The 13269-nt window shown below is 44.9% G+C and overlaps 5 protein-coding genes across 5 annotated transcripts; 3 read left to right on the top strand and 2 right to left on the bottom strand.

The window, feature by feature from the left end:
* Positions 1-131: 131 nt before the first annotated feature.
* L203_102590 (uncharacterized protein) lies at positions 132-1476 on the bottom strand (the record flags this gene model as incomplete). The annotated part of the gene is made up of 5 exons (XM_066212014.1): positions 132-239; positions 310-684; positions 774-1123; positions 1186-1281; positions 1329-1476. 5 exons carry the CDS (start codon positions 1474-1476, stop codon positions 132-134), a joined length of 1077 nt encoding a protein of 358 aa, XP_066068111.1.
* Positions 1477-1951: 475 nt separating this feature from the next.
* On the top strand, positions 1952-3069 carry L203_102589 (60S ribosomal protein L11; the record flags this gene model as incomplete). Its single annotated transcript, XM_066212013.1, has 6 exons — positions 1952-2001; positions 2058-2070; positions 2318-2378; positions 2482-2704; positions 2773-2964; positions 3021-3069. 6 exons carry the CDS (start codon positions 1952-1954, stop codon positions 3067-3069), a joined length of 588 nt encoding a protein of 195 aa, XP_066068110.1.
* Positions 3070-5180: 2111 nt separating this feature from the next.
* L203_102588 (uncharacterized protein) lies at positions 5181-5908 on the bottom strand (the record flags this gene model as incomplete). The annotated part of the gene is made up of 4 exons (XM_066212012.1): positions 5181-5530; positions 5628-5696; positions 5745-5811; positions 5876-5908. The coding sequence occupies 4 exons, from the start codon at positions 5906-5908 to the stop codon at positions 5181-5183; spliced, it is 519 nt and encodes a 172-aa protein (XP_066068109.1).
* A 1986-nt stretch (positions 5909-7894) lies between these two features.
* L203_102587 (uncharacterized protein) lies at positions 7895-10477 on the top strand (the record flags this gene model as incomplete). Its single annotated transcript, XM_066212011.1, has 3 exons — positions 7895-8894; positions 8947-9416; positions 9467-10477. 3 exons carry the CDS (start codon positions 7895-7897, stop codon positions 10475-10477), a joined length of 2481 nt encoding a protein of 826 aa, XP_066068108.1.
* Positions 10478-11361: 884 nt separating this feature from the next.
* On the top strand, positions 11362-12614 carry L203_102586 (uncharacterized protein; the record flags this gene model as incomplete). Its single annotated transcript, XM_066212010.1, has 5 exons — positions 11362-11605; positions 11651-11995; positions 12042-12244; positions 12300-12536; positions 12588-12614. 5 exons carry the CDS (start codon positions 11362-11364, stop codon positions 12612-12614), a joined length of 1056 nt encoding a protein of 351 aa, XP_066068107.1.
* Between the last annotated feature and the right edge of the window lie 655 nt (positions 12615-13269).

Raw genomic sequence — 13269 nt, 5'->3', positions numbered from 1 at the left:
CTTTTGCTTCAACATTTGCTCATTCCATAACCTAAAGACGACCGTTGACAGTATTTATGACTTATTCACAATGAAAAGTTATGCATTCTTCGCTACGCCTCATCAGATAGCCAGTATAGCAGTTTCGAGCCTTAAATGAGACCAGCAGCAAACGCTTTTTCAGCCGCATCAATTTCTTCAGGTGTTTTTCGCCTAACAAACACATGAAAATGAGAGAATCCTGGTACGCTTTGGATTCTCTACGTAATTTGATGTCAGCTTCAAGCAAAAACAAAGAAGACGGCATTTAAGTATATGTGTAGCACTCACAGGAGGATTCAAAAACCAAAGACACTCCCAGCCTCTTTCGTCCCATAATTTCCTCACAATTTTTCCAACTTCGTGGCCACCTTTGGTTTCATGCTGTACTCCAGTCCATCGCTGTAGCTCATTCCCACCATAAATTCTGTCTGCTAGATACCACTCAGCTTTGGGTAAAGAAACCTGATTTGCACCTCTGCCGACAGGTGTACCCGTCATCGAGATTTGGACAGTTGTTGAAGGGTCGGCTTTGTTGGGCAATTCAACCGGCACCGAAGTGGGGATGACGGGAAGGACGCCAGTAAAACCGGACAAGCCGGCTTCTTCTATATGTTGCCATGAAACAGGATCGTAATCAACCAGTTCGGGATGAGCGATAGGAATCTGTATTATTATGATGTAAGCTCAGAAAACAAGAGGTGCAAAGCAAGGAGATGTTGTCCAAGCAAGTGGAAGTGAAAGAGAAAGCGTACCCTTGACCAAACACAGAAATGCCTGACTCCAGTTGGTACAGAATAAGGCCACGTATTCAAAAGAACAGCAAAGATATTTTGATCCAGACCTCCATCGTCGTTGAGCCTCAGATAGACTGGCTTCATATTCCCATTCTTATTCCATACAAGACTGTCTTCCAAGGACACAAAGGCAGTTGATGACGGGGTAGACACCCCTGATCCAACAGGCTCCAGCCCATCGGAGTCGGCTGCAGATGTTGCAGGACTAATCGGAGAAGGAGGCTGGGACAGGTCGAGGGATGTGGTCAAGTCATAAGTCGGTCGAATTGTTTTTGGAAAAGGAAGAAGGGCTTCGCGCAGATAATTCTCTAAAAAGATCAAGTTTTACTCGGTAAGTGGCTTTCCTTTGTCTGCAGCAACATGGACTCGCCCATCGATCCATATTTGGTCCTGACACCCTTTTGCCATACATCGTATTTGTATTGTATTTCTCGATTTCTCATGAGTCTGTCAATATCCCCCTTTTCTAAACAAGTATCAATACAGACCATTCGTTTGCGGACTAAAGCTTACGGATGATGTCTTTGATTTCACCCCAGGTAAACAAACGAGGATAAGCATCCAGCTCAGCCAAAGGGGGAATGCCGACCTTGTCCGTGGCTGGGTGAACCTTAGGCCCAGGATAACGGGTATCGTTGATATATTGTATGTTCCCAGACATTGTTTAGTTTTCTTTAACACAGCAATTGAACTACTAGTTGGTATCTTGAATTTTAGCAACAAGCTATATCTTGAATTTTACGATAGGCCCTCAAAGGTTCTATTTGCAAAGTCTCAAAAGAAGCCTTCAATGTTGCTGCCGAGAGGGGATAGAACGTGGAAGCAGTGCGTATATGTTTCATGGCTTGAATGCATGTCGAAACAATGGAACGCTGACATCCTTGATAAAGATAGCAAGTCGGACCAAACAAAAATGATGAAAGGACGGGATAGAAGGATTTTAGAAAATGATTGTTATCTCGGAAATTTCTTCAGGATATGGATAAAGACTAAGAGATTACGAAATTTGTTTCCGCTTGTGATTATGTAACACGTTTTCGGAGTTTGCAAGTGCAGCCACAACTTTTGAACATCGGCTACTTTCGGCATTATAGAACGGAAGCATTTCAAGCTTGCTTCTGGCTGGTTTGTAGAAAATGGTATGTCAATTGAGGTGGATTTTCCCTTTAACCCTCAAAATAAATACGTGAGTACTTTGCAATAAAGTAAAGACATCGTGTCCTGTACTGAAGAGTTTTCTAGATCCTTCAAAATGGTACGTTCATTAATTCACAAGCTGTAGAGGGCATGTCGTTTGGTATGAATTTGTTATGCCAGGAGAAAGTTTGAGATTAGAATAGCAGGACAGTGAAGGAAGCACAGATAGGGATATGAAGGATCTTTGGACGAAAGGAGCGTTTGTTTTGACAAGCAAACGATGAGTCGTGGTGGATATGAGTAATAGCAATGGAATAATGAGATGGACGAACGGAAGGAGATCCAAGACTGACATTCAAGCCTAGGCCGAGAAGACTGCCGCCGTCAACCCCATGAAGGAGCTTCGCATTGAGAAGCTCGTCATCAGTGAGTACAAGCTTTTATCAGGACTTTTGAACATCAAAAATCCATGAATTGCCTTCGTCACTAGATCGTCGTTTGTCTGGACATGTTCTGACTTATACTGTAGACATCTCCGTTGGAGAATCTGGTGACCGACTTACTCGAGCCGCCAAGGTGCTTGAACAACTCACCGGTCAAACTCCTGTCACTTCCAAGGCCCGATACACCATTCGATCATTCCAAATTCGAAGGAACGAAAAGATTGCTTGCCATGTTACTATCCGAGGGCCCAAGGCAGAGGAGGTTCTGGAGCGAGCTTTGAAGGTCAAGGAGTATGAATTGAGGAAAAAGTGAGCGGATTCTGTTAATATGACTATCGTTGTTCTAGTTTACTAGCAGTACTAACTTTTTTCCATAGGAACTTTTCTGAAACTGGTAACTTTGGTTTCGGTATTGAGGAGCACATTGATCTTGGTATCAAGTACGACCCTGGAATTGGTATCTTTGGTATGGACTTTTACGTTGTGATGGGGCGTCCCGGTATGAGGGTTGCCAAGAAGAGGCACGCCACTGGCAGGATTGGTGCATCCCACAGGGTCAAGCCTGAACAGTGAGTTCTTCATTGTGATGTTGAGTCTATTCAAAACAAATACTGACAGTTTGTAGAACCGTCGCCTGGTTCAAGCAGCGATTCGACGGTATCGTTTCTCGTTAAAGGGCTTAAAGTAGTTGACGGTAGGAGTTGGGGATGTATTTGCATTATGACTTCATTCTTGAAGAGCACAGTGACTTGGGACTAAATGATAGGCTCCACTAATTGATATGTGTGTACGCCCTTTGACTCACGGCAATCGTTGTGACTGCGTTCTGCCGTTAGTCAACAAGGATTAACCAAAACACCGTTGTTTCTCAGCATTTGCGCTGAAATAAACTAGCCTTTCCAGGTTATAAGCTCTGTGGTCATACGGGCTACCCACTCTGACGTCTCCTGTGGGTCACCATTTAGGCCCTGAACCTTTTGGTTCAACAAAGCAAGCCGAAAGGTGTATGGAAAAGGTCTGAACTCTCAGCTTTGCTTCAAGGAATCCAATTGCAAATCTTTGAAAACGCACAATACCAAAATTCTTCATCATCACCTATCACATTCTCAAATTGTCAACATAAGAGAACTGCCTTGTGAACCAAACCCACTACGTCATGATATTCTTGCTCTTTATCAAACTGTCACGCTTACATGTTAACATCCCGTCTTGAAAGATATCCACACTAACAACTCCACTATCGTTCTCAATCTCACGTAGCCAGCAGTTGCTTCAAAACCCCCTGAACCCATTTCACGCCTTGACTTGCTGTTGCTCCTTGTTCACCATAAACACTTCATCCTCGATGCCATCCATTTGAAAAATGTGTATCATCCTGATCAACTCTCTCAACGGCATATCCTTTCTATACACAGACCCAACCGGTATGACGCAAATTAATCCGACCCATTGGACTCGATAAAACTTGAACCCACCACTGATAAGGACGGATCTTCCGGTGGAGGTGATGATAAGACAGCCCATGGTATTTCAGTATAGGACAAGGGAGCGCATAGGCTCTCCCACAAGCGGAAACATGTCGAATCCTCTTTATGGAGTGATTGTTTCTCCTATATGAGGAGTTTTTCAACGTTATGGATTTACCAGATTTCCAAACTACCATAAACTAAACTCTTACCAATAGCTTTCATCTGTTTGGAAAACCTTGCAACTTTTGTAATGCCTTTTCTTGGTGACTCTTACCATTGAAAAGTACTCATTTTTTTACCTGATAAAGTTGTTTCACAAGATAAAAGGTAACACGTCTGACAAAGTGGAAAACAAAAGTACAAAACGAATTGGGCTCAAGATCGGACTCTGTATCAGGATCATGGTCAGCGAAAGGTCAAGGGAGCACAGGGTATTGCATATGCCTCAGACATGGTATAGTGTCATGAATAATAGCAATCATTCAGATCCACGCTCCGTACCAAAGGGTCACCATAATGCAATCCGAGTTGCATTCCTATTGTTTGCCTATAGTCCATGCAATCATTCCAACGTTATGACAGCGTTTTGCACCAAGCAACCTCCTGACAAGTACTTCGCTTGGCAAGATAGAGAGGCCCAGCAACGGCGCCGTGATAATTTAAAAGCTGAAGCCGCCAGACGTCAAGCCGCACTCGCACAGCAATCTGCAACATCGTCTACTGCTCCAGAAATATTCCTCTACAACCCAACGACACGCTCGTACGCAAATCATCCTGGATGGCCTCCATAAAGAGAGCGAGAGAACACACCATACCCGTCAAGATGCCTCCCGTTGTGCGCGTGATTGACCCAAGGCAACGAGGAAGAGAAGGTCTGGCAAAGAGAGACAGCACAAGACACACTTGATACCCGTCCATACTTGCCTGTCATGAACTGTTGACTTGGACGTGGTAATGGCCGTTGTGGATACTCGACAGGCAGCTGTCTGGAGCACAGCCAGTGAGGATGGAGGAGGATGTGGGTCGGGTTGTCTACACTGTCTCGTCGACGATGTATATAAGGAGAGACAACCCAGAGAATGAATCTAGCGTTCTGCCTCTCTATGTCATAACCCAACTACAAAGTAGTATCGAGTCCCAAGGACATAACCACTGCAACCACCCAAGTGGCCTAGTCTTGACAGTTGTCTACACTGGACAGGAGAAGAGATGCATAAGGATAGACAGCACAGTGACACAACCCTAGAGAATCAATAAAGCTTTCTGTCTCTTAACCTCGAGCCAACAACCTAGTATCGAGTCCCAAGAGCATAGTACTATAGCCTTCTCTGATCTAGTCCTGACGCCGATGAGGTGTGCGTGTCAGTTGTGGATTGTCGCAACGATTCGACTCGAGCGGTTTCTGTTTCGAGGGCCTTTTGTATTGATTTCAATACCTCGATTGGTATTCCGCGTCTTTCGCATATGTCTACAACTTGGTTGAAATACTCCCCAAGTGTAGTGTTTTGTTCTTGGAGTGTATTGTTTGCTGCTGTGAGTTTAGCGATTGCTGTTCTGTACAATTGGCAGTCCCTGGTGCGCATGGCACATTGTTGAGAAGCATCCGTGAGTTGAGACCTGAGTTCCGCAAGCTCGTCCTCCAGCCATCTTATCCGGTCAATTTTTCCTGCAAGGAAACAATCAGCACTCTCCCTATCTGGCACAACAAAACACTTTTCAAGAGGCTGCTCGGCGCAAACCGCAGGATCAACAAATCAACTTACGTGCGTCACTCATAAGCGTGACATCCAAGTAAGGTATTCGGCTCGAAGGGGTGCAGGTTCCCACCGCAACTGCACAATGGTCAGCACTGTGTCTGGAGGTGCCATCCGTCTAGTTACTGGGGGGGTCTGGCCAATTCGTCGAGACGTTTGATTCTTGGGACGCAGCCGACCGATCAGTAGGTCCCTGGGGAGACGATATTAAAATGAGTTTGAGTTATCAAGTCTGGCTGTATAGACAATGTACTCACGAAGCTGCCTTGAGGGTTGTAAGAATAAGACATTAGAGATGGTGGGATGCCAGATACACTCTAGAGGACGTACGGAGAATGTCAATGTTGAAAGCTGCGTGATAGAGCGCAGATAGATGTGGTTGTGGGTCGGCATGCCGTGTCGAGTGTGGACTATATAACCGTTGGGTCTCATCGATGGAGTTTGAAATAAGTGTTGGGTATAAAGGAGAGGAGAATCTCCGACACAGCCTCAGCATCGGTAGCCAGCAGCGTACATTGCCTATCCTTGGTGTCTCTTCTTTTGTTGGCGGCAGAAAAAGGTATGCAATTATTATGGATCTGTGAATGTGTTCATCGTAGGAGTGTCTGTATCAACGAGACTGGCTGGGTGCTTGACGGGTAAAGAATTAAAAGTCTTGTTCAAAGATGTGCTGAGTGGGTCAATGAAAACTGTCTGAGGCTTCTTCAACGGGTGCTTTGTTCAGTGGCGCTACACATCGTGGTCGGTGTTGGCAAGGGTGTTGTGAATGGGATCCATGGTTTTAGAGATTGGCTTGTCAAGGCTGTCGCTGGAACAGGAGGCAGCGATTTAGATTGATTCTCTGAATCTATGATGGATGAGTCCTTATATCGTTTTGTCTTTTGCGGTGGTCACTCCACTATACCACTTTCAAGGTATACAAAAGATCAGCTCGACTGACCTTTTGGTCAGAATCATGGACAGGAAAAGGATAGTAGAGGACAGGATGCGGTGTATGCAGAGGAATGGTATAGTGGGTTGATGTTAGGACCCACCAAGTCTGATAGGAACTGAGCGGGTGGATGAAGAAATGGTAGGAGTGCTGCTAAAAGTCGGGTGAACAGGAGGTGGGAGTAGTAGAAACCTCGGACGAAGAGTCGTTGTACTTGGATGAATTGTATTGGGTTAACCATAGAATAGTGGCATGGATCAAACGTATGAGTTTGGATCTGGCAATCTATTAGTAGTTGTATATAATACAGTGAACAAGGACAACCATCGAATCTCTTTGTTATCGGGTTTGTGTTACGACCCTAGGCTGAATGATAGGTAGGATAGGACAGCAGACATGTAGGGTCGTAACAGTTGGACTGGAACTTGGTTGAAGGACGGAGAACAGAGAAGATAAGGAGGGGATGGTGTTTGATAGATCCACAGTGAATGAATCTTGGTAGCCGTCCGAGTCTATCCTAGATGGATATTCTTAGATAGGCCAACATAACCCTCTTCCTGACACATGGTCATCTGTCCCGTATATACCTCTGCCAGAAATGGTAGGATGTGGAATACCCCAATTTAAATCAGAAGACAACATTGGGTGCTGATTGGTGGCTATCTAGCCAACCGTTGTGCTCGACATGATGCTTAGAAGACAAGAATGAGAAATGTAATGTAAAGGTTTAGATGTTTTCGTTGAGAGGATCGAATTTCGAGTGGTTGCTGTGTAGCTTGTGTGAAGTGGTAAAGAGGATGAAAGATAAAGAGATGCCTATATGTAGGATTGGCAGCTCAGAGATGGACTATGTATAATGAGAGATGTAAATAATGACATGTATAGAACGTTGTTAGTTGACATCCAACCACGGAGAGTGGACACTCTCCGCTTAACTTTGACTTTATATTACGTAACAACTACACACCCAGTATGAATGGCTGCTGAAGCGTTGCCAAAGAATAGATGGTACATAGGCGCAGAACACAACAGCGATAGGCATGCGAATGACTGGCACGCCTAATCATACAGCTTCTCAATTACTCCTAACAAAGCTCTTATAACCATTCTATACTTTTATACACCATACATATAAACGGGATCAAATCCTCGACATGTGCCCGGGACAACTGGTCCATACGCTTTGACCCCCTTTCTCTGTGCATGGACAATGAACCTTGGTGACAGAATTTGACAACGCGGACGCGAATATAAAACCACTATTTATTTTAAAAAACATGCAACTGTCTTCTTTCTTTTCATTCTTATCTTTGCTTTTCCATTTGGCCAACTCTTGACACTCATTATGCCCTTGGGCCCGTCAGGCTCACGGGACTCGTCTTCAGCACAAAAGGTTGCCAAACAGGGCACATCAAGTCGCGGTGACACACCAGGGAGAGACAGCGTCGTCGCGAGGCTGCCGGAGAGAATAGCTACAGACAGCGTATGGAGAGGAGACCTCGACGCAAGAGTTCTTGCAGACATGCTCTCCCCAAGAGAACCATCTGTAGCTTCCATCAAAAGTCGCAGAAGCGATAAAGGTGCAAAATCAAAGGCGAGCAGAAAGCGTAGGAAGGCGGATCCAGACACGGCAGCGTCTACCAGCAGTCAAGGAGAACTACGACGTGATGTTTCGGAAACGTACAGAACAGCTTCCACCTGTGGTGGATCATCCTGTTCACATTCTACAGCAAGTGTCACCACAGAGAACCATGTGCATCCAAGCACAGCTCAGCGCGCGACAAGACAGCCCCATCACTTGCTGGCCAATCCTTCGTTATCGTCATTGGCAGGCATGGTCTCTATGGAATCATCAGTGGGCAGGGATGGACAGGAAACAGTAAAAAAGACGTTGGATCTTAGAGACACTCCAGGATCCAAACCGAGCTCGCCTGTGAAACCTGCCCATATCGCTCGAGCACTGGCAAATCTTCCATGGGCTGAACCACCTCCTCGCACGTCGTCGTTCAATTCACCCTTAGCATCTCCTGTCCCATCTCTTATTCCGTCACCTCTTCTTCCGCGACCCACATCCTTCCACAGTGGAAGACAGCCTACTTATTCCTTCTTGGCTGAGGATCCCGTTGATACAGGCTCGCTTCCGATCTCCAGTAGAAGGTCTTCTGTTAGCAGCTTGAACCAAGGCGCGCATGCAAGAAAGCAAAACGCGGAAACGGAGTTGGCGCCTAGTGAAGGCAGAAACTTTGAAAGAATAAACGTGCCTGAGCGACACGCTTTGCCTGCAGATATTCCTGTTTCACCAAGTATTTTTGGGTTTCCGCTTGGAGTAGAACGCCCTTTGTCAGGTACGTCTCTCCATGCCTTTTGGTTTCTGCAGGATCTTAGTCGTAACTGTAGGATGGAGCGCATACTCGGGTATGGCTGTAGCAAGCATCAATACATCAAACATAGAAAGTCCTGAAGATTTCATCAGACCACCACCTTTCCACTGCTCCAACAGTGTGCATTATGAGCATGAAGATGGGCACAGCAGTACCGCAACGCATGGGTCAGCATCACAACCATCATATCAACGGTCAACGCGCAGACCATCGCTTGCTCAGTCTGGCGAGTCATTTTTATCGCACGCAATGTCGACATTGTCAGCCAGAAGATCAAAATCGGTCAAATCAACGAGATCAAACTATTCTAAGCGGGGATCGAACAGCACGTTAGGACATGTTTTTGCTAAACGTTGGGAAGTTCGTCGTTATGAAGAACTTGTTGATGAAGACCAAAAAAATACTAAAGGGGAAGAAGCAATGGATCTCGGATCTCTTGTAGGCAGAGCTATTGTCCTCGAAAAAATGCTACGGCGAGGCCGTCGAGTGAGTAACGTCCGTGGAAGAGATGGGGTCATCATTAATATTTGCAACAGGTATCTCAACAGTCAAGAAGAGGCTACAAAGTTTCAAGATTTTCTATTTCAACTCGAAACACGTCTACACCTACGCAGGGCTCAGCGAGTATATCTGAAGGGACACATTCTGTCCCTCGTCAACCCTCGCTTTCGCGTCACGAGTCACATTCTACTCGCTCGCACTCTCGATCCAACTCACTCACCCCCCGCTCCGCTCGCCAAACACCATTACCAACACGCTCACCTCACTTATCTAACCGCAAAAGCAAAACGCGAGGCAGCAGGTCTAGTACTCCCGTCAGTCTTCGTTGGCGCCTTTCTAAAAAATTAAAGAGGAGACGAAGCGGAGAGGATCTTTTTACAGAGTTATATTCACAATCAGATGAAGAGGAGAGTGGAAATGAATTCGAATTGGATGCTTCAACCTTCCGTCCCGGTATTACACAAACAGATACGCGTCCTGTCTCTACGGCTACAGGATTTTCCAACAAAACGTGTGAGAGATCGTCACAATTGTCTAGCTCACGAGACCAAAATCAGGAGCGAGGGAAAGATCGTGTAGGAGGAAAAGGTGTTTTGGTTTTTCCAGAAGAGCTCGATTTGGCGCCACCACCTACACCTCCCAAAGATGACAAGCAAGCGCCTTCGACTGAAGGGAACGAGCAGCTGCCTGACTGTACAATCACATCGTGTTTTTCATTGACATCGCCTTTCCCCAATGTCAATAACGATCCTGAGAAAGGACTGCTTCAACAACAAGCCTATTGCAAAGAGCAAATTGAAGAACAAATCAAGTTTGAACAGTCTCCCCATCTGGGTCATCGATCACCGCATTGGCGCCAACGACAATCCATATTATCATATATTTCAACCGCCACGTGGGATCCCGTAACAGGATTGCCTCCTCTTCCTAGTCAATGCAAAAGACGCAGATGGATCTTGTTAGGAATAGTCTGTGGGGTAATTGGAATTGTGCTTGTTGTAGGTCTTTTGGCAGGATTGCTGAGTAAACAACAAGTAGAAGGATAATTAGTTAGTCGGTGAAAAGGATCAGACGGCGGCTGCTTAGACACTTTTTGCTGATAAAGGATCAAGGACAGTCCATTGGTTAATCATCTAGCATATCGCAGTTCTTATGATTTAGGGCGTGGTGCTCTAGAGTTTTTGTATATTTGCTTTACTTTTCAATTAAATTGCTTACCCTTGCCGATGTTTTGGGTCATGCATAGACAAATGCCATGTATTTTGAGTGAACCGGTGATGCATTGTGGTGTCTGTATCTCGTTTGATGATTACTGGATAAAATGAGGAATTCAAGGCATTGTGCATACGAATGGACTTTTTTTTCTCCTCGGATTTCTTGCTCTGTTGCACATCCAATAACTAGGCAGGGCTTCCAAAGTTTTCAGCCAAGTTTTCCCCAGTCTCATATTCTAAACTCGTTGTGAATCTAACAGTTCCATAGCAGACACTGAATTTCCTCGAATGACCTGTTCTCGCATATCAGCTGTCGTCGTTTATGCCAACCATTCAGCCACACTTACAACCATACCGCATCCCTTCCTCTGACCACCACCAAGTTCCTCATATGCCTGGTCAATAACTAAATTTAAAAACATATCATAGCCTCTTAGAACCCCCGAAATTTGACGTCCTCCTTGAAGGTGTAGAAATAGACGGCGGTCCATAAACTCTGCATAACGTCAGCGCATGGAAGATCCACATTTGCCTACTTTTTAGTTCTGGCTGAGATGCTCTAGACATAGTTGCGATATATTGGTTGTTAAAGATGTTGGAAAGATAATAAACATGAAGAAATAGCTTTTAGCGGGCTAGCAGAAATTACGTAATCACACTCTACTTAGAAATGATTTCCATCCAACAACATTTCATTTTCCTACAGCCTCTACAAAATGGCGCCAAAAGATAGAACTTCTGAATTCCATTCAACTCTCAACTCTATCAAGTCGCGTACAATACCACTGGCGGATGCTGCCGGCAGCAAGAGCAAGGGCAAGGCCGCCGACCGAGAGACAAAGCAAGCACTCATTGCTGCCTCTCCGCAGCCGACGACAAAGAGCGAGTTTGGGAGAATGGCGGCGGGCATCGCAAAAGATATCAATACTACAACCCTCAAACTGCAAAAGCTTGCACAGTGTATGTAGCTGCTTGAAGTCGTGACCGTATACTTAGAAGCTATAGTGGCAAAACGCAAGACACTCTTTGACGACCGACCTATAGAGATATCAGAACTGACATACATTATACGTCAAGATATATCGAATCTTAACACCCAGATCGCGTCCCTCCAATCATACACACGCGCAAATCCCTCTTCATCTACAAAGTCCAAGAATGGCGGCGGAAAAACAGTTGAGGAACACAATAACAATGTGGTCATGCTCCTACAAAGTCGTCTTGCCAACATGGGCATGGGATTCAAGGATGTTTTGGAATTGAGAACTCAAAACATGAAGGCTAGTAAAGACAGAACAGAGCAGTTCATGCACACTGCTACATCGAGCTCTGTCGCCGCACCAGCTGAAAGTGAGTTTGTCGACTTTTAGCCTTGAGCCGTACTGATGCGCTTTAGATTCTCTTCTTTTCTCCCAAAAAAACAAATCCCGGTCCACGACACCCTTTCAGCCCTCTGCAGGTCCTGGAACAGGTTTACCGGTTTCTGGCAAGCAAGACCAAGCAGGAAAAGACTACCTTGCGCTGGATATTGATGGCGATAGAGGTGAGAGTGGGTTAACACAGACAGGTTATCAACAGATGCAACTGGTCGAACAACAAGTATGTCTTTGACTCCATACAACGTACTAACACCATCCAGGACTCTTATATCCAGTCTCGTTCAACGGCTATTGAATCCATTGAATCTACAATTGCGGAGCTTGGCCAAATCTTCTCACAACTTGCATCCATGGTTGCCGAGCAACGCGAAACGGTTCAACGAATTGACGCCGATACTACCGATATTGCTGTCAATGTTTCTGGTGCTCAAAGAGAGCTTCTCAAGTACTATGCGAGTGTGACGAGTAATAGGTGGTTGATGTTGAAGATCTTTGGAGTATTGATAATATTTGTGGGTCTCTTTTTGTAATTCCCACAGTGTGCTAATGATGTTGGAATATAGTTCCTGGTTTTCATACTTGTATCATAGATATTAAGATATACAACACCATATACAAATAATCTAATGTGTTATGTATAGGCATTTTTAGTTCCTTTCCCCTTCTATTCTTACCTGAGCTACAATGAGCATTGCCGATTCTCACTCTCAATTGATTTAAAGTAACTGCTTCATATATTGCCTTTGAATTTGACGCTCCATGTCGCTCATATGGTAGGGAACACAGAATGATTTGTTGCTTTTTCTCCGTTTCTCTCTCTGTATATGACATTTGATCAATTATTCTGCGCGTTTCCTTTCTTTGCAATACGATAGCAATGGAATTCCTCAGCCTATAACCTGCCGTGTCCCGTCTCTTTAACATAGCAAAACACCTGTTAAACTCGCCAAGTTAATAAACTGTGCCATCGGAACTCCTTTCGCCAATTATGTTTACCGTAACAATAATGAAAACAGGTCTCTCTTGCAAGGTTCCAGGAGCATAACTCTGTCAGGTTGATGTCTTAAATTACAATCAGATTGATAAAGTGCCAGAAATACAATAGAATGGTGCTTCGGAAACGCAGTATGAAATCTTGAGGTGATTTTAATCTACCTGTCGACTCCAATAGTATGCAAGGGAGGATATGTGTCAAATCCCATAAGCTTGCTGTAGATTTTAACTAAAGAGGAGATATTGAAGGCG

Source organism: Cryptococcus depauperatus, chromosome 3, assembly GCF_001720195.1.
Source record: "Cryptococcus depauperatus CBS 7841 chromosome 3, complete sequence".
NCBI lineage: Eukaryota > Fungi > Basidiomycota > Tremellomycetes > Tremellales > Cryptococcaceae > Cryptococcus > Cryptococcus depauperatus.
Note: the sequence above shows the minus strand (reverse complement) of the source record. Positions and strands in the feature narration are given on the sequence as shown.